The sequence below is a fragment of the Caretta caretta genome, chromosome 7 (assembly GCF_965140235.1).
Source record: "Caretta caretta isolate rCarCar2 chromosome 7, rCarCar1.hap1, whole genome shotgun sequence".
Lineage (NCBI taxonomy): Eukaryota > Metazoa > Chordata > Testudines > Cheloniidae > Caretta > Caretta caretta.
This window is the reverse complement of record NC_134212.1, coordinates 125,042,193-125,064,876: the sequence shown is the minus strand read 5'-3', so window position 1 is coordinate 125,064,876 and position 22,684 is coordinate 125,042,193. Positions and strand designations below refer to the sequence as shown.

General features: G+C 40.9%; 1 protein-coding gene across 1 annotated transcript in view; it reads right to left on the bottom strand.

Annotated features, from left to right (window-relative positions):
• Positions 1-11,842: 11,842 nt before the first annotated feature.
• Positions 11,843-22,684, bottom strand: part of LCOR (ligand dependent nuclear receptor corepressor) — an 81,706-nt gene continuing 70,864 nt past the window's right edge. The window contains exon 9 of the mRNA XM_075131119.1: positions 11,843-21,494. Coding sequence (XP_074987220.1) covers positions 20,525-21,494 — 970 coding nt within the window. The 3' untranslated portion in view covers positions 11,843-20,524. The remainder of the gene's footprint in view (positions 21,495-22,684) is intronic.

Sequence of the window (22,684 nt, the reverse complement as noted above, 5' to 3'; positions counted from 1 at the left end):
CAAACACAATCCATAATATGCTCTGTTTCTGCAATGTTCCTGTCTCTGCTCCCTTCCACCCCACTCCTGTACAGGGGCTTATCACCAGTTGTGACACATCTAACATTAGCCTCGCTGGGGCTAATTAAAAACCTTGCCATAGAGCCTGTGTGTTTAAAACCAGGGGAAATTTATCAAGATGCAAACATTGCCCCACGTACTGGCTTTCAAGGGCTTTTCAGAATTGTCCTGACTGATTTCTCTAATTACCAAGGACATTTGGGATTTTTCTTTTAAGGGTGGAAAAAGAAATCAGCACGAGTGCTCCTGTGTGAGATGGTTCGAATAGCATCAGCACTGAGCATGGCATTATGGAAGATGGTGATACCTTGCTATTACAGTGAGGTGCATATTATAAAGCCAGAAGACAGCTGGCAAGCCACATCTGCCGTGCAGAGCTCTTCAAAGGCTTCTCACAGCGTTGCACATTTTTTAAATGTAAAAGCACCTGGACAGGACACTAGAGAAGGACATGCAGGGAATAATCCCGTTGCTAAGCAGGAGGAAGCACTGTCCGATTGAATGATTCCATGAGCACAGAAGAGGCAAGTGGCATCTGACTCTCCCCATAGGAGGGTAGTGTGTAGACAGCTCTACTCCACATCTCCAAACACATCATTGCTGCTACCTGGTCTGGGCTCTGGTAAATCAGGAACTGAAGCACTAAGGCCCAGATCCTATAGTCAGATCTCTATGCCCAGACACTGAAGTTAGTAGGGGCCCAGTGGCAGGATGGGGACCTTATAGCTTGTGTTCATTAGGGATTTTTGCACCACGGTAGCTACCCCAGCACAAACCCTCACCGGAGATGCCCTGCGATAGGGTCACACAGGGCTTACACCAGGGTACGCCTCACAGACGAAAGCCTCGCTTTATGCTGGTGCGTGTAAACATCTCCAGTGCAGATGACCCCAGAGCCATTCCTGAGCCCAGCCCTGTAGCCCTAGCACTAAGCACTGCCACCATCCAACACAGAGAAACTTCAAGGGTTTCAGTCTCATGACTCTTGCAGAAACAGGCAAACGTGAGGCAGGGTTTTTTGCTCTGAAGATGTAAAAGATCAGATGCAGCAATTAGCTATAGCACCTGATACTGTGAAATATACAAGCAGGACAACTGCAATTATTCCAACGTCAGGAGGGAGATGCTGAATAAGATCGGAGAATAGTGGGAATCTTCGGCATAATTAACTGACGTTTGGGAATGTGACCCCATTTCAGATAACAGGGAGTTTTAGATAACTGAGCTTTGGACAGACACGGCTGTACTGTAACAGAAACACTTCTGTAACCTCAACTTTAACATTCTCTACCCACAAATGCTGAAATGTACTGCCTAAGGATATATTTTGAAATATGAATGACCAGTTTCAGAAATATGTCAGTATCTCCAGCCAACTGTTGTCCTTCAAGTGGCAATTGACTTTTTGCTGATACTCCATCAGAAGGACTCCTGGTTGGGAAGTAGGTTAAGACAAGGAAAATGCATTTCACCATTGGAATGCTTGGGGAATAAGACTAACTCAAAGTTGATGGCTAAAGTAAGTTCTATTTTAAATGTGGGTTAACTTAGCTGTTCAACTGCTATTAAATTATACAGGTTAATTCTGCAGTAGTTAGACATCTGTTAAAACAAAAACATTGATAGGAAATCTTTGAATTTCTCATGCATTCCAATGAAGAGGAGCATTTCCTGTGTCCTAACATACCTCGTTGCCTATTAAGTTCAAGCTTCTTATCCTCACCTTCAAAGCTCTGCACATCTTCATCCTACCTACATCTTTGTTCTCGTTTCTTATTACCCCCGATAGCTCTTCTTTAGCTTCCTAGCTCATCCTTACGTCTTACAGATTTTGCTTCCCTGTCCCTGAAGTTTCCTTCTCAGCTCACTGGCCCAAGAGTGCCTGCCCTCTCCAGCCATATCTCTGGACAAAATTCAATGCTAGTGCAAGGCTCACAAACCCCAATCCTTGTCCAGAACATGCCATCTCCCATCCCTCTAAGTAAGCACTTCAGTCCAAGTCTCCCAGGGTGTTTCAGTGTCCAGTTTTTGCCTGGGTAGACTGTAAGTTAAATGATGACTGCACATGCTGTCATCATTTAAACAACTATTTTTCTTTGTGATGGTTTATTATATTTAAAGCATGCAAACTCCACCCAGGGCCTATGATGCTGACCAATATCATCTCATTGCTTTCTTGTGCTCCATGGCGCTATGGTAATACAAATAAATAAATAGATTTTAGCAACTTACTCTTTGTAATTAGCTGTTGCGGTTAGAATATATTTTATATTTCTGTGCAGTTTTCATCTAAGCAAGAAAACGGTTCCGTTTAAAATTTACAAAAAAACCTGAGCTATAAAAAAATAAGTCAGAATTCATCCCCGCTAATTTGTCCCCTGAGGGGAATCGAGCTCTCAGAGAAGTGAATATGACCAGCCACTCCCCACCCAAGGGTAAAGATGAACGAAGAAGCCACAATAGCACGAAGTCTGCATTTACTAGACACACTTTCAAAGATTCTCTCACCAGGCAGTTCCACTGGTGCTACCAACCAGGAGAACATCCCACCCCCCCCCCCCCTTCTCACTTTACACAAAGCCTACGACAGCCAGTTAGCACAGGCTGGTCATCAAATGCTCATGGAGCTCTTCTGCCAAACACATTTGTAACTCCTTTTTGGGAATTACATGTGTCGGAACCCTGAAGGCCCTGTCTCTGCCAGAGCAATTAGGACCCATATTTCCCTAACTGCCGACAGCATTGTGCCAGCTCTAACCTTTACAGGACACCTGCATTTTTACTACTGTTGTCTAACTTCAGATCAGGTGAATCCAGAGTCTGACCATGTTTAGGAAACACTGCAAAGCCTTGCCCTTGCAAAAAGCCCTACCATCATTAGTGACTCTCAAATTCAAACAGCCCTTTCATTCCCCAATTCCTACAACTCTCCTCCCTCTGCCGCCAGAAAAAGCTGAGTTTTGATGCTGTCGCTCAGAGTCAGAGCTGTCCCTGTGGGCTAGTCTACAGGAACCGTGACATCAATTTCTAACTGAAGTTGTGATTTTTAAGCAGATTATGTTAAACTGTTGTAAGAGGTTGCATGGACACGTTTGTTTGGATTAAACCAGATGTGATACTATATAGCCCCATATTCTTCATAGATAGATTGTTATAATATGATTATAGCATAACTATGGTATATTTTGTGCAAGCTAATGCATGTGAGAGATCATTGGAAAGGTTATGATTTATTGAATAAGATTATCCCATTTATATCATTTTTGTATCTAAAGTTAGGAATATCGACTATACATCTGTACTACAAAAGTGTTTGCACCTGGGGAATGCCCACCAGACAGAATGCAATCAGTCTGGCGGTCTGGCAACAAGTCAACGAACCACTAGGGAGAACAATAGGTCTTTGAAGATGCCAATCTCCCACCTTCCCGAGAAGCTTTCCTGAGATGCTACAAACAGCCTCTGACTCATGGCTGCTTTGACACTGCAGGGTCATGTGATTAAGTCACCTGGTACTGGACTCCATGGATAGAATACCAGTATTTTTCCACTGGGGGTGTGTATGTGTGTGTGTTCCACACTGGAAAACAAAGGATTCCCACTATATGTAAAACCTATTTAAAGCCGGGGAGGGACATAATCAGGGTTCTTCACTGAATCCCCGCCCAGAATGACTGTGGTGAACATCTAAGAAACAAAGACAAACAGGGGGAGAAGGACTGAGCCCAGGCTAGGAAGGTGTCTGGCCTGTGAAAGAAATACCTTGAATTTTAAGCTGCAAGTAAGAGCAGCTTGCCTTCAAGAACCTCTGCAATCTGCCTAAAACAACAGTTAGGGTGAGAAATTACTCCTTGTAACCAGTTTCTTTAGTATTAAGCTTAGTTTGCGTGTTTGTTTCATTTGCTAGGTAGTCTGCTTTGATCTGTTTGCTAACCCTTACAATCACTTAAAATCTACCTTTTGTAGTTAATAAACTTGTTTTTGTTTTCTCTAAAACCAGTTTGTGGAATTCATAACTAGGGGGGCAGAAAGCTGTGCATATCTTCCTCCACATTGAGGGAGGGAGCGAACCTCATGAGCTTACGCTATACAGTTCTCTGTGCAAGACAATACAATTTTGGGCTTACATCCCAGAGGGGGTGTGCACTTGAGTGCTTGGCAATTCCTTAGCTGAAGCCTTCCCATGCAGTGCTGATTTCAGTGTCTGTGTCTTTCTGCAGTGGGCATGTCTCTACCTGTGTCTATGCTGGAGGAGGCTTGAGGCTTGGCTCAGCAGGACAGTGTAAGGGAGCCCAGGCTGGTGGAACAGGCCCGCTCAGTGGTACCCTGGTTCCAAGTGGCACCCCGGGGGGAACCCATCACACCAGGCTTAATTCAGTTGGGCTCAAGTCAATTAGGAATCAAGTTTAAGATACAAGAAAATAAGCCACTCTTAAACCAAACTAAGAGTGTCCCCAGAGGCATGAGTACCAGTTTAATTAAAATGGTATAGTTCAACTAGGGCAAGTTTGTATGTAGGTAAAGCTTATGTTTTGACTGCTTTTTAATCCTGTGTGCTCTGTAAAGCCGACACAGCTGCAGAAATGGAAGCTAGAGTCATAGAAATGTAGGGCTGGAAGGGACCTGGAGAGGCCATCTAGTCCAGCCCTCTGCACTGAGGCAGAGCCAAGTAAACCTAGAACATCCCTGAGAGGTGTCTGTCCAACCTGGTCTTAGAAACCTCCAGTGATAGGGATTCCACAGCCTGCCTTGGAAGCCTGTTCCAGAGCTTACCCACCCTTAGAGTTATAAAGTTTTTCCTAACATCTACCCTAAATCTCCCTTACTGCAGATTAAGGCCATTAGTACTTGTCCTATCCTCCTCCTATCGGTGGACGTGGAGAACTATTGATCACCGTCCTCTCTAGAACAGCCCTTAACTGATTTGAAGACTGTTAGCAGGTTCCCCTCAGACTTCTTGTCTCAAGACTAAACATGCCCAGTTTTTTAACCTTTCCTCATAGGTCAGGTTTTCTAAACCTTATATCATTTCTGTTGCTCTCCTCTGGATTCTCTCCAATCTGTCCACATCTTTCCTAAAGTCTGGTGCCCAGGACTGGACACAGAACTTCAGCAGAGGCCTCATAAGTGCCAAGTACAGTAGGACAATTACCTCTTGCATCTTACATACAACACTCCCCAGACCTGAAAAAGAGTTCAGTGTAAGCTTGAAAGCTTGTCTCTCTCAGCAACAGAAGCTGGTCCAATAAAAGATCTGATCTCACCCACCTTGAGTCTCCAATATGACACTCCTTTTAATACACCCCAGAATGATAGAAACCTTTTTCACAGGCGCATCACATTGTCGGCTCATATTCAATTGATGATCCGCTATCACCCTCCAGACCCTTAGCAGCAGTACTGTTGCCCAGCCAGTTATTCCTCATTTCATAATGCATCTGACCTTTTCTCTCTTAGTGTAGCACTTTTCACTCGTCTTTACTGAATTTCATCTTGCTGGTTTCAGACCAATTCTCCTATTTGCTGAGGGCCTTTTGATTTCTGACTCTGGTTTCCAAAGTGCCAGCAACCCCTCCCCGCTTGGTGTCACATGGACATTTTATAAGCATGCTCATTGACTTGAAGGCCAGAAGGGACCATTGCGATCATCTAACCTGACCTGCTGCACATTGCAGGCCACAGAACCTCACCGAGCTGCTCTTGAGATAGACCCCTAACCTCTGGCTAAGCTACTGAAGTCCTCAAATCATTGTTTAAAGATTTCAAGTTACAGAGAATTCACCATTGACACTAACCAGCAAGTGACCCGTGCTCATGCTGAATAGGAAGGCGAAAACCCCCCAGCATCTCTGCCAATCTATCTGGGAGGAAATTCCTTCCTGTCCCCAAATATGGCAATCAGTTAGACCCTGAGCATGTGAGCAAGACCCAGAAGCCAGACACCTGGGAAAGAATTCGCTGTAGTAACTCAGAGCCCTCCCCACCTAGTGTCCCATCACTGGTCACTGGGGGATATTGACTACCAGCAGTCGCAGATCAGCTGCATGCCATTGTGGGCAGTCCCATCACACCATCCCCTCCAGACACTTACCAAGCAAGCTCAGTCTTAAAGCCACTTAGGTTTTTTGCCCCACACTGCTCCCCTTCAGAGGCTGTTCCAGAACTTCTCCCCTTGGGTGATTAGAAACCTTCATCTAATTTCAAACCTAAGCTTGTTGACGGCCAATTTATGTACTCTACTCAATTATCCAAGTCAGTACGGTTTGTCAACCAGTTGTGCAACCATCTTATAGTAACGTCATCTGGGATCAGCTGCTGTGCTTTATATATTTTTCCAAGAGTTACCACGTCCTTTTGCTATTTTTAATGTGATTGCCCGAGCTGAAGAAATGTTTTGTGCCAATTCCTTGAGCTGGGTAAAACTATCGGTAGCTTGAATGACAAGTCCCGTCACCTTCCATAAACATGTTCAATAGTTTGCTTATGAGTAAGGCTGCGAGTTTGTCACGGATTCTGTGACTTTCCATGACTTCTGCAGTGGCCAGTGAGCCTGGCTCAGGGGCAGCACAGGCAGCCCCTGCACCAGTCGCACTGGCCGCTGGTGGGGCAGTCTTGGGCCACTACGCCCTCCCACCCTGCAGCAGAGTTTGGGTGTGGGAGGGGGCAGGGGGTTGGGACACAGGAGGGGATGAGGCAGGCTTTGGGCAGCGCATACCTGGGGGGCTCCCTGGAAGCAGCGATATCCCCCTTGCTCAGCTGCTAAGCAGAGGCATGGCCAGGCAGCTCTGCGCACTGCCTCCACCCAGAGTGCTGGCTTCGCAGCTCCCATTGGCTGGGAATGGCAGCCAATGGAAGCTGTGGGGGAGGTGCCTGCAGGCAGAGCTGCCTGGCCACGCCTCCACATAGCAGCTAAGTGAGGGGGATGTCGCTGCGTCCGGGGAGCCCCCAGGTATTGAAGTTAGGCTGACTAGTCTAATTCCCTGGGTCCTCTTTGTTCTGCTTTTTAAAGATAGGCAGGACGGGTGAGGTTCCAGAGGACTGAAGAAGGGCAAACACAGAACCCGAGTTCTCAAAGACAATCACTAACAGTTCTGAGATTGCTTCAGCTAGTTCCTTAAGTACCCTAGGGTGAATTTCACCACGCCCTGCCAACTAGCATACAAGTAACTTATCTAAATATTCTGTAAACTGTTCTATTACTTTTTGTGCATTAACAGAATTGTTTACTGAGTTACACCAATGCAAACCTACTGTCAGCAATGGGGTTATACCTGTGTATCCAAGAATCTAATTTGCCTTATGGAAACTTTATCACTGATGAATAAGGTTGAGATAGAAAAACCTAGTTTGATTTTCAAATCCCCGGCTGAGACTGAAGGGCTAGAAATCTAAAAAACAGAGTGCATTTGCTGTGGAAATTACTTACACAAAAACGGAAACCCCAATGCCATTTTACAAAGACAGTTTTCAAAGACATTTTAAAACACTGTCAATATCTCAAAAGTGGTTACACTCTTCAAAGATTTGGAAGTAATCACGCTCGGGTACCATGGTGATGGGTACAGTATAAAAAGCTGAACAGAACAAATGAGATGTCCAACCACAACAGTGTACTACTGAAGTAGGAGGGGCAGAAACTCCTGTCTGAACTTGTCACATGGTTGTAGGAACTGGAAATGCCTTTCCGGTATGTGTAGCTTGACGACATGCAGAAAACAATGTTTCTACATAGAGCATTGCAGAGATTTATAAACAGGTCAAAAAAGGAAATGAAATCACCTCCTCACTACCTTAGCCATAACGGTCCCACCTGCCTCTTCCACTATCACCATTCGATCAAGCACCACAGTGGGGTTTTGTTAGTGGATATAACAACTGTAAAGTCACTGTTGGGTTGTACAGGACAATATTTTCAATCAGTCTGATAGAAAAACCTCAACATGCACTCCCTTTGGAAGAACAGTATAAGTAACAAATACAAATTCAATGTATTGCTAAATTACAGCAGGCAGAGATATGCTCTAAACACAAGAACATGGTCACCTTTTTTGTTTTATTGTGCAGCCAAAGAAAAACCCATCAGGATTCTAAACTATGGTTGCATTATTTGATCCAATATGTAAGCATTTTAGATTCAGGTTACAACAAGGTTCCCAGCATCAGATACACGAGCACCACATTTTAAAACTACATTGCATGTGCATTAGTCACAGGAGAAAATGGCTGGCTGACCTGCATCGGATAGACTCCATCCTCTCCTCACACAACCCACTATTAAAATTTAACAATGAATGTCAAAACCTGCTTCATGAACTGCTCAGCAGTGCTGAAGTAAAGCATTAAAGCCTTGGGTTTAGAGAGAAAGCAATTCTTTCAAAAAAGGCAGCCTCAGAATCCAGAGATTTCATTCTGAAACAAATTAAGACAGTTGAGTCACTGAGGCTCTGGCCAGTCCTTTGGGAAGATGCAGAGCTGCATTTTAATGCTCACAAGCTCTGAACTTTGAGGAAATGGCATTTATGTAACTTAGCTTTGAAAAAAATGTGTTAGACATTTTCTTCAATTTGTCTGTGTTGTTGATTCCACGAGGCTAGGAAAAGCAACCCAATTGAAATCCTCTATGCAGCTAAATATTCTCTGCACTTAAGACACCAACTCTCACCTTTAATTTTTGGGATCAACTGCTGTGCTTTATATATTTTTTCAACAGCTACCATGTCCTTTTTCTATTTTTAATGTGATTGCCTGAGCTGAAGAAATGTTTTAGTGCCAATTCCTTGAGCTGGGTAAAACTATCAGCAACCTGAATGCCAACTCCTGTCACCTTCCATAAACCTGTTTAATAATTCTTTGTTTTTAAAAAGTTACTTTCAAAACAATTCCCCAAGAAAGAAGAAGAGTCCACCAAGGGGAGGACAGACACTTATAAAGTAAGCACCCTAGAGACTTTTTGAACAGCAGATGGGGAAACAGGGAAGAAAAGGGAATTCTGAGAGACTGAAGAAATCATTTTAGTGGAACACTAGTGATTTTTATTTCATCAAATGCTCCTATGTATTGAGTATCCCTATAAAATTTCTATGAAGTTGAAGTTGGCATGCAAAGAGGGAAAACAGAGTTTGCACTCTTCTGATGCTTTATTATGGACAAAGGACATGCGGGGGTCCCAGGCCATGCGCCACAGCCTGGTTCCCCCCCACCAGCACCAGCGGGAGTCCCACTCCCGAGCTGCACGCCATGCCCCCCCTGAGCACCTGCAGGGGTCCCTCTCAGCATCAGCGAGGGTCCTGGGATGCACCTCTCTCCCCAGCATTGGTCCTGGGCCACATGCCATGGCCTGCCCCATTCCAGCACCTGCGGGGTCCCACTCCCCAGCTCCCACCCACCCACCAGCACCAGCAGGGGGCCTGGGCCTCCCCCCCAGCACCCGGGGTGCCCCCAGACAGCCCCTCCAGAGCACCCGCGGCTCCCCACCCAAGTTTTGGTCACAGGTATTTTTAGTAAAAGTCATGGACAGGTCACGGGGCGTGAATTTTTGTTTACTGCCCGTGATCTGTCCATGACTTTTACTAAAAATACCCGTGACTAAAACGTAGCCTTAGTTATGACATTTGGAAAGCCATGCCGGGAAACCAGCTTGAGAGCTGTGATTTTAAGTCAAATACCGAGCTTTGTTCGGGTTCCTCTGTCATCCCAACACCCCTTTACTTTGAATGTGGGAGGAAACTTAACTGAAAAGACATCATGCCTCAGTTTTAATCCCTCCTCCTTTTCCACTGCATCCATTTCAACTTTCTTGGACTTGCCTTGGAGGAGCCACACACTTCGCCCCGCCTCAGTTACCCACCCTCACCGGCTGTAGCAGCAGCATCCCCCACCACCCCGCAATGGCAGCAGCTGGAATATTCCATTACATAAGAACGGCCAGACTGGGTCAGACCAAAGGTCCATCTAGCCCAGGCTCCTGTCTTCCAACCATGGCCAGTGTTAGTGCCCAGAGGGAATGAACAGAGGGAATGCCCCATGGTGCATAAAATGCCATTCCTCAGCTTGTCCATGGGCTGCTCCTCTGCTCATTAGTGTCACAGTTTAGCAAGGTTTCAGAGTAACAGCCATGTTAGTCTGTATTCGCAAAAAGAAAAGGAGTACTTGTGGCACCTTAGAGACTAACCAATTTATTTGAGCATGAGCTTTCGTGAGCTACAGCTCACTTCATCGGATGCATACTGTAGAAAGTGTAGAAGATCTTTTTATACACATAAAGCATGAAAAAATACCTCCTCCCACCCCACTCTCCTGCTGGTAATTGCTTATCTACTGATCACTTGGCACCTACATTTTACAGTGATGGGTACACTAGTCATGCATAAAGATATGGAAAATATTAGTTTTCAAGAGAAACTGATGTTTCTAAATTATATAAATATAAAGAGGCTTATTGCTGGCTTGAGATGAAGCGTCACCTCCAATCAAAGCACTTTGATTTTACTGTGAAAGAATTATTTGGTAAGTAACTGATAGTTTAACGTGGTCAAGTAACCTTTGCATTTTCTTTTACTTCATAGTACCAGGGTTAGTAAAACACTGAAAGCAGACTAGTGTGCACACTGTAGCAGTTACTCTTCCAGGATTTTTCACTGGGAATTGAATGCAATGTTAGCAAACGTAGGCCCTTATGTACCCAAGCTTAATAAATAAGAAACTTCTGATTGATAAGGGGCAGAACATAATTGCAGGACATCAGATTTTCCATAGCACTAACAGAATGTCCACACAACAGGGAGATTTCTACTATTTGTTGCCTTTACCCAATCTAGGTCCAAATAAGGAATTTTAGCAGAAACAGCTTGAAATTATGTGGGTTCCATTTCTTTGTACAACTGGTGTAGTAACCTACTTTTCACAAGTCAGCATTTCCAATATCAATAACGTTTAACATTAAAAGTGGTACACACGAAGTATGGGTTAAAAGAAGCTAAATTTGGGTCTAAAGTCAGGAACAGCTGAAGCAGGGTGCCACTATATTGAATGTTACTCAGGACCAAATACAGAAAGATGCCAGCGAGCACACAGTTACTGTTATTGGAAGCTTTCCGTGTATTAATCAGAGTTGTTGACATTCCTCTTCTATGGAGCAATATCTGCTCAGAAGATGAGAGCAACACTAATGCTGACTTCTGCACAGCAAACCGTCAAGCAAACCACAGTTTTCTTGGTCCAATTCCATCTGACAAGCAATCCAGCAACAAAGACATATCAGCACCGCTACATAACTGTACACATTCCAGGGAAAACATATCAGCAAGCCAGGTCAAACCACACAAGCAGAAACCAGGTATTTTTATATAGGCATTTATGACCATGGTGTCTACTTCTAATTCGTTAGTAAATCCTCAATAAGCCCAGCCACATCATTTTGCCAAGAGACCATTCTCTCTATTCACTAGATAAATTATTTACCATGAAAGAAAATTAAGGTGACCAGTGACGGAGAGCTAGTTAGAGGAAGGGAGATCATGGGAACCCACACTCCTGCAAGATTGCATTTCAGCTTTCACATGCATCCGCTACTCAACTGCTAAAAAGGTTTAATCAGGAATCCTATTTACTATGGAAAACAGATGGAGACTCCAAACCTTGATCCTTCTACCAGTAATTATTAACTTTACATTTTTATTTCCCCTCTGCATCTCTTTATTCTTGTTAATTTACATTTTACAACCATAGGTATGTAATTTGTGACACTTTAAGATACACACTAGAAACAACAGAATTACAACCCTTTTAAAGTTTTTCACAACAAAATTTATTAGAAGAATAGTGGTTTTGAAAAGTCTAGCATCCAGTGAAAACTACCATACACAACATTACAGCTGGGAATGTGTTTCCAAAATGACATGGTCAAATAATACAATGGAGCCATTAAATCTTACACATGCACAACAAGAGAATTAGCGCTTCTGACATACAATGCAAAAAAAATAAATGGACCACATGAATTAAAAATTTAAAAGTACTTATCACATACATTAAGACACAGCTTATTTAGTCCAGTCAAAAAATCAGAACTGCATTAAAAAAATTAATGTAGTGCAATCAAACCAAAAACCTTAATTTGTGATCATAAGTGCTCTACTACATAAAACGTTGATCATAGCAAGGAACAAAAGTTCAAATCACACAGTACAAAAAAAATCTGTAAATAAATATAAACTACAGTACAAGAGAAATATTAAATTATACAATTCCGTCAAACTGTAAACAGTATATTGAAATGAGGTCCATAAGAGTAAAGGGGGGGGTTCCTGTTTTTTTTCCCATGACACTTGAACTTCTAGAGGTCAGAGAGAAATGCCATTTTCCATACTCATCAAAGACTATGGGTCACATAAATAGAAAGAGAACTCTTTTGGGATGTAAAGTATCAAATAATAAAGCAGAGGTGTTGCTGACTTGCGACTGCAGACAGATTACTAGAGGTTCAAAGAAGCAGATTTTTCCTTAAAATTTCACACACACACACACGCACACACCCCTTGTGCAGATACAGCAGACAGGCCCATCACTACAGCTGTTAAATGCCAACACATTCTCAATTAGTGCTCAGCATTAGAAAAGAGACACCTGTCAGGGGCTTAGTCTTTCCAATTATGTGATAGTGATTATACAGACTATTATAGACTTGGACCTCTGCTGATTATCTGACAGGTTTACATGCTTGTCATACAACACTGACTTTGGCAGAACAATTACTAATAAACTCAAAGCACTTCTGGCCCATTGGTTTCCATCACAGTGGCCAGTGCACAGAATTCTCTAAAGACATTGCATAACTAGAATGTAGAGGTCAGACACCCAAGGACCGGTGCTTGAATTTAGAAGTAGTTATCGTGAAAGAGAAGCAAGAGCCACATGAAGGAAATGCTTCTGTAGTGTTTACGGAAGCAGCTGGGAATGTATTTTACTTTAGCTGCACTGGCTAGTAGTGGCATTTTAAAATATATAAGTTTAAGATTACATATATAATATATATGTATATAATATATAGAGAGACATTTCTTACAATACATAGTTAACAGGAACCCCCATGCGATCTGTTCAGTAGTAACTGAATATACAGAATGCCACTATAAGTGTCTGAGGCACTGTGTGCTGGAGAGTAATATGCAGCTTTAAAATCCGTTTGGCTGAGTTATACCTGGATACCTGAACTGAGTTTTAAGTTGACATTCATCAAAGATGTGCTATCAGCACGTCAAAAGAAAAGCAAAACAAAATACAAGTCACTGCTAGGTTTAAGAATAGAGTACAAGTACCTGAATTGAGTGAGGATAGTGTGTAAACTGTCCCTGAGGGTTTTTAAACAGTGTGTACAAGCTGGATTCCTAAGAACATTAGTTTAACTTACAGTGCGGACTGATAAAATACCAATGTCTGACAATTTAACAAGTGGAGGTTAGAAAGAGTTATGAGCAAACACTCCAAACATATTTTATACATTTTTTAAAGCAGCAGTAAGCTGCTGTAAGCATACATCCCATCAGTACAAGCAACACATGGGAATCAGATAAAGGTTTCTATTTGCAAAAAGCCCATCACATATTAATAAGTAAAGAATAGTCACCTGCTAAATTAGAATGCACCTAATTACAGACTAGCAATTCAAGATTAGGTTTTTAATCAAATACTTTGCTATTACATACTAAAATTCCTTAAGCACACGAATGCTGGTATTCTAATCTAGTTAGTTTTTTTAAAATGTTCCCCCTTCATTTAAGAAATAGACCATTCCACAACTTAAACATTTAGATCCATTTTCAGTCCTCAGACGTAAAAAGCATGTCAGTGAGTTTATATTAAAAATTTACATGGTAAAAAGGCTTGAATTTCAGCCAAAAGATTCTAAACACTGCTCATTCCCTGAAGGTGTAAGGGAGAGAGAATCCCTACCCATTTTCCTAGTGATATATTTTTCAAACTGAACACTACACAATGATTTAAAATGATTTTTCATTTTGGGAAATTTCCCTCCTCCCAATCTGTTACCCCAGATTCCAAATCTCAAGCCCTGAAATGGTCTGTGGAAATGATTCGTTAAAATATCAAGCATATACATTTAGAAGTTGCCTGAACATTATAAAATATTGTAGTATTATTCTTTGAAGCCAGATTAATATCTCAAGAGAACTTGTGATCTGACATGAAAAGTGGTTAATAATAATCCTAGATTGTAACATTTACAGTATCTAAGACTCTGAAGACCAGATAAATTAAGACTTTAGTATTAGAACGCAAAAAAGTGCTGAAGTATCCCTTTTCCGGTATTGTACTACAGGTCAGACAAGTGCTTTTATAATGACAATAAAGTTTACTGTACTTGCTTCCACCAAGCATAAAAAATCACCTGCAAAACATCTGAGATGTAGCACCAAGTATTTGATAAACTGTATTAGTAACTCTAGTGCTGTCTTCATTATTTTAGGGTGGAGAAAATATCTAGATCTGATTTCATTTGGCTAGTGACCACAGAAAATTCTCTTCGGATGGATCTGTCTGTATCCTAACCCCAGCCACTATCATATTCACCCAGACGGCCGTATCTGCAAATATATTGTCTTAAGAATCTTGCTAAATTCTACTTACCCATTCAATAGGGACAAGTAAAATATATTTTTAGAAAGAGAATGAAATTTTCTGGGCAGAATTTAAAAAAATCCTTAATTGTAAAAAGGGTGGGGAAATAGATTTTGCAACTGGGCTAGGAAATTTTCATGAGGATACTATAAGGCTATTTTAAAATGAAGGTTTTCAGGTCATTACCTGAGTAAGGGGATAATTTTGTAGGACATGAAATCCAAGACGGCTGTAATGCTGGTACACAGATTTTGCTGAAGTCAAACCCCGAATCTGTGAAAGACAGATGTTGGAATGTCTGCATGTAACTTCTTGGGGTTTTTTTTGCTATATGTGTAGTGTACCTGTGGGTCATTTTTTGTGTCTACAATATTTCTGTTTAGCGATCATCAAGATATGATGAAAAATTCAATTATATATTACATACTTAAAGAGTAAATATAGTGATTACAATATATGCTAGTTCCAAATGAACTTGCAACTAACTAACAGTGCATACGTTTAAGCTTCTGCAGGATCTAATTTCGAGTTTTCAATACAATTCAAAAGCAGTGGAAACCTTAACAGTACCAAAACTAGTCACAGAAAGAGAAGTTGATAGATATAATTTGTATACTAGCATTAGTCAATATAATCTTATTTGGAAAAAAAAAAAAAAAAAGGTGGGTTTACTTAAACCAGCATAAATCTCACTGCTGAAATTTCTATTAAGGAAAACCTCAAGATATTCCTGACCCTCATAAAAATGTAGGCAACATACCAATGTTACCACTATGTTTTGGCAGAGAATTTAAAACAAAAATCATTTTGTGACAAATAAAGCTTTCTGTACAGTGTAATAAATTCTCCTTCATACAGTTTGGACTTGCAGCTAGTGTACATCATCAAAATAAAAAAAGACCTCTCTATGTTATAGTTCTGGTAACACTGCATTTTGGGTAAGACAAGGGAATTGCACAGCATTCCCTTCACTCACAGGCCACATTCATCTACAACTCCTAAAACTCGAGGACAGCCAAGAAGAGAGACTTAATCCTAAAGAAACTGAACAGAAAGACTTGGAAATTTGCGTTCCACCTGACACCAGTATAACTATCCTTTTCAGTACAGTTTGAAGAACAATTTGATATGAACAAATAAGTTATTACGGCTTGTACAGAGTTTAGTAAACCCCAGGACTAGGGGGATCATTTTGCCAGTTATCTTCACAAAACCCTAATCAATTTGTTTAGGAAGCCAGCCTACTCTTTTGCACTTCCCTGAAGGAAATATTTACAGACGCTTTTAAATGCAGGTCTGCCATGAAACACAGCACAAACCATAAGCGCTAGAACTAGGGGTTTTGGGGTGCTACCACACACCCCTGGCTTGAAGTAGTAAAATCAGCCCAAATACATGGTTTCCATGTTCAGCACCCCTACCATAAAAACTGTTCCAGGACCACTGGCACAAATCATTCTTTGTCTGCTCCTGAACAATCTCAATGTATATGTGCAGCTGCCTCTTGTGTGACAGGAGTGTTCTCAGGCATGCAACTCAGGAAAGAACCACAAACAAAAAGGTACGTAATAGTTACATCAAGACTGTGCAGCTGAATTAGTTCCCACGTAAGAGGCATCAATCATATACATTTATTAAGAATCATTTGTGTTCTGAGATGGGAAATATTAGGGCTGGACTTCAGGTCTAGTGGCAAGCAACATATGCCAGTCAAAGTTTGGGTCCTGGGGCCAGTGAGAAGAGCGAACACATTTTTTGTGTTGCTATTTAGGAACTTCATCTGACTAATGCAGAAGTAGCAATGAGAGATTCTAAAGGAAGCTGTGACTTGAGCTTTTAATGGACTGCATGGGGCTCTGAGGACTTTCCCTCTACACCAGAAAAAAAAAAAAAAAGCCCAAATACTACATGCCCCTACAATATATAATTGGAATGTTCCATTCTTTATAGCTGGAGTCAAGTGTAACAGCCACAATAAGAATGCCTACTACATTGTGGAATGAGGATCCAACTGGCTGAAAGTGAGGTAATAATTTGTAATAGGTCACTAGAGTTCTAAGAAAGCACTTTTACATTTTACAGGTCCAAATAAAAAACGGATACATTTCATACATGTCAGGCTTGCTCACCAGAACTGTACGATAATTAACTCCACACCAGGACCCCTACCACATCTTCATTATATGCTGCAGCAAAGATTTATCAAGCAACATCTAAACTTCAGTACAATATGAAAATTGATTCTTAAAACTTTATACACACAAAATATAACATTACTTTTCTAGGATGGGAATAGGGAGAGGGATTCTCCTTCATGATAGTTGGACTGAAAAACTAGTTTTCAGAGACTGCCACAAATATGATTCACAGTTTCTTGCTGTCATCAGCTTCTTTCAGCTAAGTGAAAACTACATCATCAGTGTGCTATACAACAATACTCTGAATCCAATGACTATATCTGATGGATACCCTTGGGAACAAGAGAAAACTAGTGACTGAAAATACCTGAAAGGCCACCTCCTACAGACTCCTTGATTTTCACAGGGTAGCAATTTGTCTGTGTTCTGTTATCATTGTGCTCCCACAAAAGCACCAGGAGGAACAAGGTCTAAGCCCTATCTCCTGTCCAACTGATCCAAACAACATAAGCATCCACTTATCAGAAATAACATGAGAAACAAAGCCTTTGTTATAAAGACAGCAGTGAACCACATCTTCCCATACCAAAATATGGTCAACTGGGAATTCTGGCCATGCAAACTGCTAGTCAGCAGAAAATTAAGCATGCTAATGGACAAACATTAATTCCAATTATATATTTTAAATTATCCCAAATACTACGAAGATAGCTACACTGAAAGCGCCTGTAAAGAATATGTAGTGAAAGAAAGAAATCAAACATCAGTGGGTCACTGCAGCTCTAGAGCGATACCAGTCATGTGATCAATCACCTCAGAGAAAATATGTTAGATGGGACTTTGAAACAAAATTTAACATTAAAAGGTGCACCTGAATATTACAGACTAAATTTACAAAACCTACAATAAGGTAAAATATATATCTTTTGAATATTCAGCAGCTTTTTTTTTTAATTGTTTTTATTTTTTGAGAGGCTCATGAAATTTTAAAAGGGACCACTAACTAATCTCAACCATGCTTCACAAAACAATAATGGCTATTTTATATTGCAGTTACCAACGTAATGCAATTAGTGCTTAAAAATAATCTACACTTTTTTTTTCCTTTTTTCTTTTTAAACAGAGACCTTTGGAGGAAATATGGTTGTTCAAAAGCTTCTCAGAAAAGAAAGATTACCTGAATATTAAATGATCACAGATCTCAAGTGTAATGTTTAAAAGCTTCGCAGACATTGAATATTACAATCTTCAGGTCTCAGGACATTTAATCTGAGAAAGATAAGCGTTTGGTTTGTTTTTTAAAATTCACTTTCTAACCAAAGCAAATAATAAGAGTACTTCACTTTTCACTATCTATTTACAATTCTTAGCCTACAGTCTGAATTGATGCAAGACAAGTTCTCTTTCTAAACTGCAGCATTCAAGGGTAGGCACACCATTCTTCTGCTGCACGATTGTCATCCACTTAAACAGACACACACAAAATATTGAGGTGAGTAAATGAGCACTCCACTTGCACTGCAATAAAACTCAACTCATACACCACTTAAATAAAGACAACCGCAAAAGGTTAAACCTCTCTGAACAGTAAAACTCTATGCAAGTGTAACATTTTTAGCTTGCAGCAAACCTTCCACTATACCTCCAACAGCAGATGAAATCACACATTTAACAGTGCACTTTTATTGCAAACCACAGATAAACTGGACTATACTGCAGAGTTTATATACTGCTACTGAGCTTAAAACTGCTTAAAATGGTGCGATGGCAGCTAGATCTCTAAGAGGAACCAGACTTTTGAGTGTTGACATTAAGTAAAAAACAAAAACAAAGCATAGCTGGGACAAAAGCCCAGTCCATCTCAAGAATGAACAGTGCATATTTAAAATGACAGCAATGGTGTGCCTAACCTTTGAACATAATAGGTTTCTGGGGAAAAAAAAAAAAATATATATATATATATATATAAACAAAAGAAGGCTAATTGAATTAACTGCTCCAGAATTCATTCAGTAGCCCTGGGGCTACGGAGGCCATCTTCCATTGAACTTTCAGTATCCACTTTGAATCACTAACAGTGCTTAATGCTCTCTCACACACAAATTCCAACACTTCTTTTGGTTGTGCAACTGGGGAAATGGTGGTCCTACAAACCTTTTGCACAAGTTTAAATTAAGACTAAAGTGTTTCCACCTGAAGAACCAGCAATTCTGATTTGGTCAAATTGTAATTAAGTCCAGTGAGCTTTATCTGGTGACTGATCACTCCAGCAGAAACTATCAAAGACAAGAGTATTGTACAAAACGTATCTTGAAAGTACATAATGATAAAAATATCATAATAAAAACGATTGGACTTGTGGTTTATGGAGTGTTTATATGAGGTTTAACTGCTAACACTAGTGTGTGCTAAACCACTATCAAATCAACACCAGGTAAAAGTAAAACAAAGAAATGCAGGATATATGAGAACATTTCCTGCTACTGGCAACTGTAGTATTTAAAAAGGAAACACCCATTGGGTGTTCAACCCTGACAGCATTACAGCTAGATATGATGTGGAGCCTAAATCAGATCAGGCTACCTGTGTGTTTTTATTTCTTCCCTGAACATTAACACAGATCCTTCATTAATGTGGATATTTGGGCAGACTAGAGAGGTTGTAAAGTTTATGAGATCACTGTTTTGTTTTACGCAAGATCACAGTAATTTGCTACGCGTACCCCCACTCCCCAGTTCAGAGTCATTTAACCAAGTTGTTGGAACCGCAGTTTAGTAAACTCAGAATCAGGTCTGTAAAAAGTGACAGGTTACAAAGAACCATAGTTTTGTTAAAATGAGGCATACCCCAATACATCATTTAGTGTACCCTGACTGCTCCTGACTAAAAGGAGCTTGTCTTCCGTGAGATAAGGCTACATCCTCAAACAGGTGAGTCTAAATCTCACCTTTATAAAATATCAAACAAAATGACAGCGAAGGTAGTGTTACAAAGTAGTTAACCAAAGTATTCTGAAGGTAGTGTATGTAAGTTTCTCCACCCCTCCCCTCTGGGTGAGCACTAAGCAGACTGCTAATGATAAATTAATTTAGAAAGAAAATGGCAGAAGCCTAATTAGACCCAATTGATTTCCCATCTCCAAGTTCAAAAGATTTGCCATTCCTAAAGAGCTTGTGTTAGCGTAATCCTTCAATCAACTGGATCCAAGAAGGGGAAAAGAAGAGTTCTGAAGAATTTGTGAAGCTTTTCAAATTATTATAAAAAATAGTTTGATTCTCATTCAAGAATGTCTGGCATTAGAGAGAATCAGTTTCACAAAGTGGACTTGGTTTTGAAAGGCAAATATGAAAAGAAAAAAGAGAAAGTACAGGCTCCACAAGCAAGGAGTGTACTTCCACGTGTCTGCATTCTTTGTGAGGTAACTCAAGTCTCCATAGAACAACAGAGAAACATGCAAAAGGCCCAAAAAAAAAAAAAAAAAAAAAAAAGGAACTGAGCCATACCGGGCCCGAAAATTTACAAATATGCAACATTCAGAGCACACCTTTCACCTGTGCCCACACGAGTCTATGCTAAACTGCAAAGAAGCAAGTGTCACAGTAAACAGAGGGGAGTCAGGTGCACTCAGTAGGAGCTGAACAATGCAGTAGTGCTCACCCAGTCTGTAAAGTAATTGGCACTCTACAACATCCCTACTCATCTTTTGATTCATTTGCACTTTGTGCTGCCTCTCCCTGGGGATCTAATTCCATCTTTATTGAAACATCCTGCCCCTCCGACCTCATTAATTTCATTTTTTTCTTTGGAGGGTTTTTCAAAGTGCCCAGCCTCTCTTTAACTTTGTACTCCAGTGTACTGTGGGGAATCCCATAAATACTCTGAGCTTTGGAAACACTCATTTTCCCACTCATAACCACAGAGATTGCTTCCTCCAGTATCTCGCTGTTGTACTGTCTGTATCTCCCTCTTTTCTTCCTAGGTTGCTTGGAGCCAGGATCTCCCTCTTGATCAGAGGTGGGATATGGCTGTCCAGAGGTAGACTGCTCAGCATCTGAGCCCCAGGAATCTGGTCCAGCATCCAGCAAACTTCTCCTGTTTTGTTTTGGAAGGATAGCCCTTAACTTTTTACTAAGCGCGCTCTCCGTTTGTGAACCCATTACCAAAGAGCTATAGCTGTACTGGTCACCAGTGCGGGACTCCCATGAAAGGTCCATGCCTCGAACTTGTGGTATCTTTAAATCCACAGGAGATGAATGGCTCACATCCTTTTTCCCATCCTGTTTAGTATGAAGTGCCATTTTTTGAAAGGCAGAGTTTTCTGTAAGAAAAGGAAGGTCACTGATGTTGCTGAGTGCACCATTTCCCCTGAATTTCATGCGGCTGAAATTGAATTCATAGTGTGGTTTTGCCCAAGAAGCCTCCCTGGATAATATTAAGTGCTGTCCATGATTCTGCAGTCCAGATGGCCCATGGCTGGCAGCTGTAGAAAACTGGTTTCTGCTCAGCAGTTCTTCGCTAATCTGTAGTGATCGAGCCAGTGGAACTTTAAGAGATGTGGAGTGGCCATAAGCTTCCCTGGTTCCATCTTGAAAGCTTCTTGGAGGTACCCCATCACCACTCCGAAGTCCCTCTGGATGGTGCTGGCTGGGTCTCCCAGGTCGCCTAATTGGATGGAAGGAAACTGATGTGAGCAGGACTTGCACAGGTAGGGAGGGATGGGTGAGGGGGCCACTCCTTTATTAGAAGGCCTTGCTTGGGTAACATCACTTTTTGTGTTATTTATTTTTTTCTCTATTTTTTGTCTCTATTTTTTTTTTTTTTTTTAAGTCTCAGCATCAGTCAGTTTTAAAACTTGTTCGCAAAAAAAGAGAAGCTTTTTGGGCAAAGAAAAATGAAAGCTGCTGCCTGGTCTCTGGTTGGGTTCACAAATTCTCGGAGTAGAAAAGGCTTCGCGCGCAAGCGTCTGAAAATAGCACCTTAATTATAAATTACAAAGTAATAGTCAGTCTTCATAGTTCTATACACGACTGTGTTACTATTGTGACGTTACCACTAAACAAGTACAGTAATAAAAGAGTGATACAGAAGTGATACCAAATACAACATATTCAACCCACAAAAACTACAGCCACCTGCAATATCTACACATTGGAGGAAACCTTGGAAGCTGTTTGCTTACACCATATGCAAGCAAGAGTAGCTGCTCAATGTAAAAATGCTTAGCAGAACTCCAAGGAATTTGCTTAACTTGCATTCAACACTAAATGTAAGAACTGTGATGTTGCAGATCACAAAGAAAAACACTACATTACACCAGACTTACCACACTGCTTCCTTTTAAATACAACTAGCTGCATAAATACATGTTCCTGATTCTCTGTTTGATATACATCAAAGCTAGAAGAAATGGTCTTTTCTTACCTCCAGAACAGTTATTCAGGTTCAAGCTCTACAAATTTTAGTTCAGATCAGGGGTTAGTAACAGGAAAATCAGTGTTTTTTAAATATAAAAGTGTTAATTTAGAATATCAACTCAAAACATTCGTTTTCGTTTTTAAATGCTTTTTTTTTCCCAAAGAGCATTCCTGTAGCAAGGAATGCTTATTTAAGGTCATTTTTAGAATACTGTATACCAAATTATACTGGTCCACAATAAAGTAGCTAAACACACACACACAAACCCTAAAACCTTTCCATATTCAAGGCAGATATTAGTTGAAAGAAGAGACTGCAAAGCATGTCAGGAGGAAGCAATTACGTTTTGAAGCTCTGGGATATTAACGTGCTGTGAAGCCATCCAGGTTCAGAGCAAGAATGGCTTATTCAAGGATAGGAAATTCTATAGAAAAGCT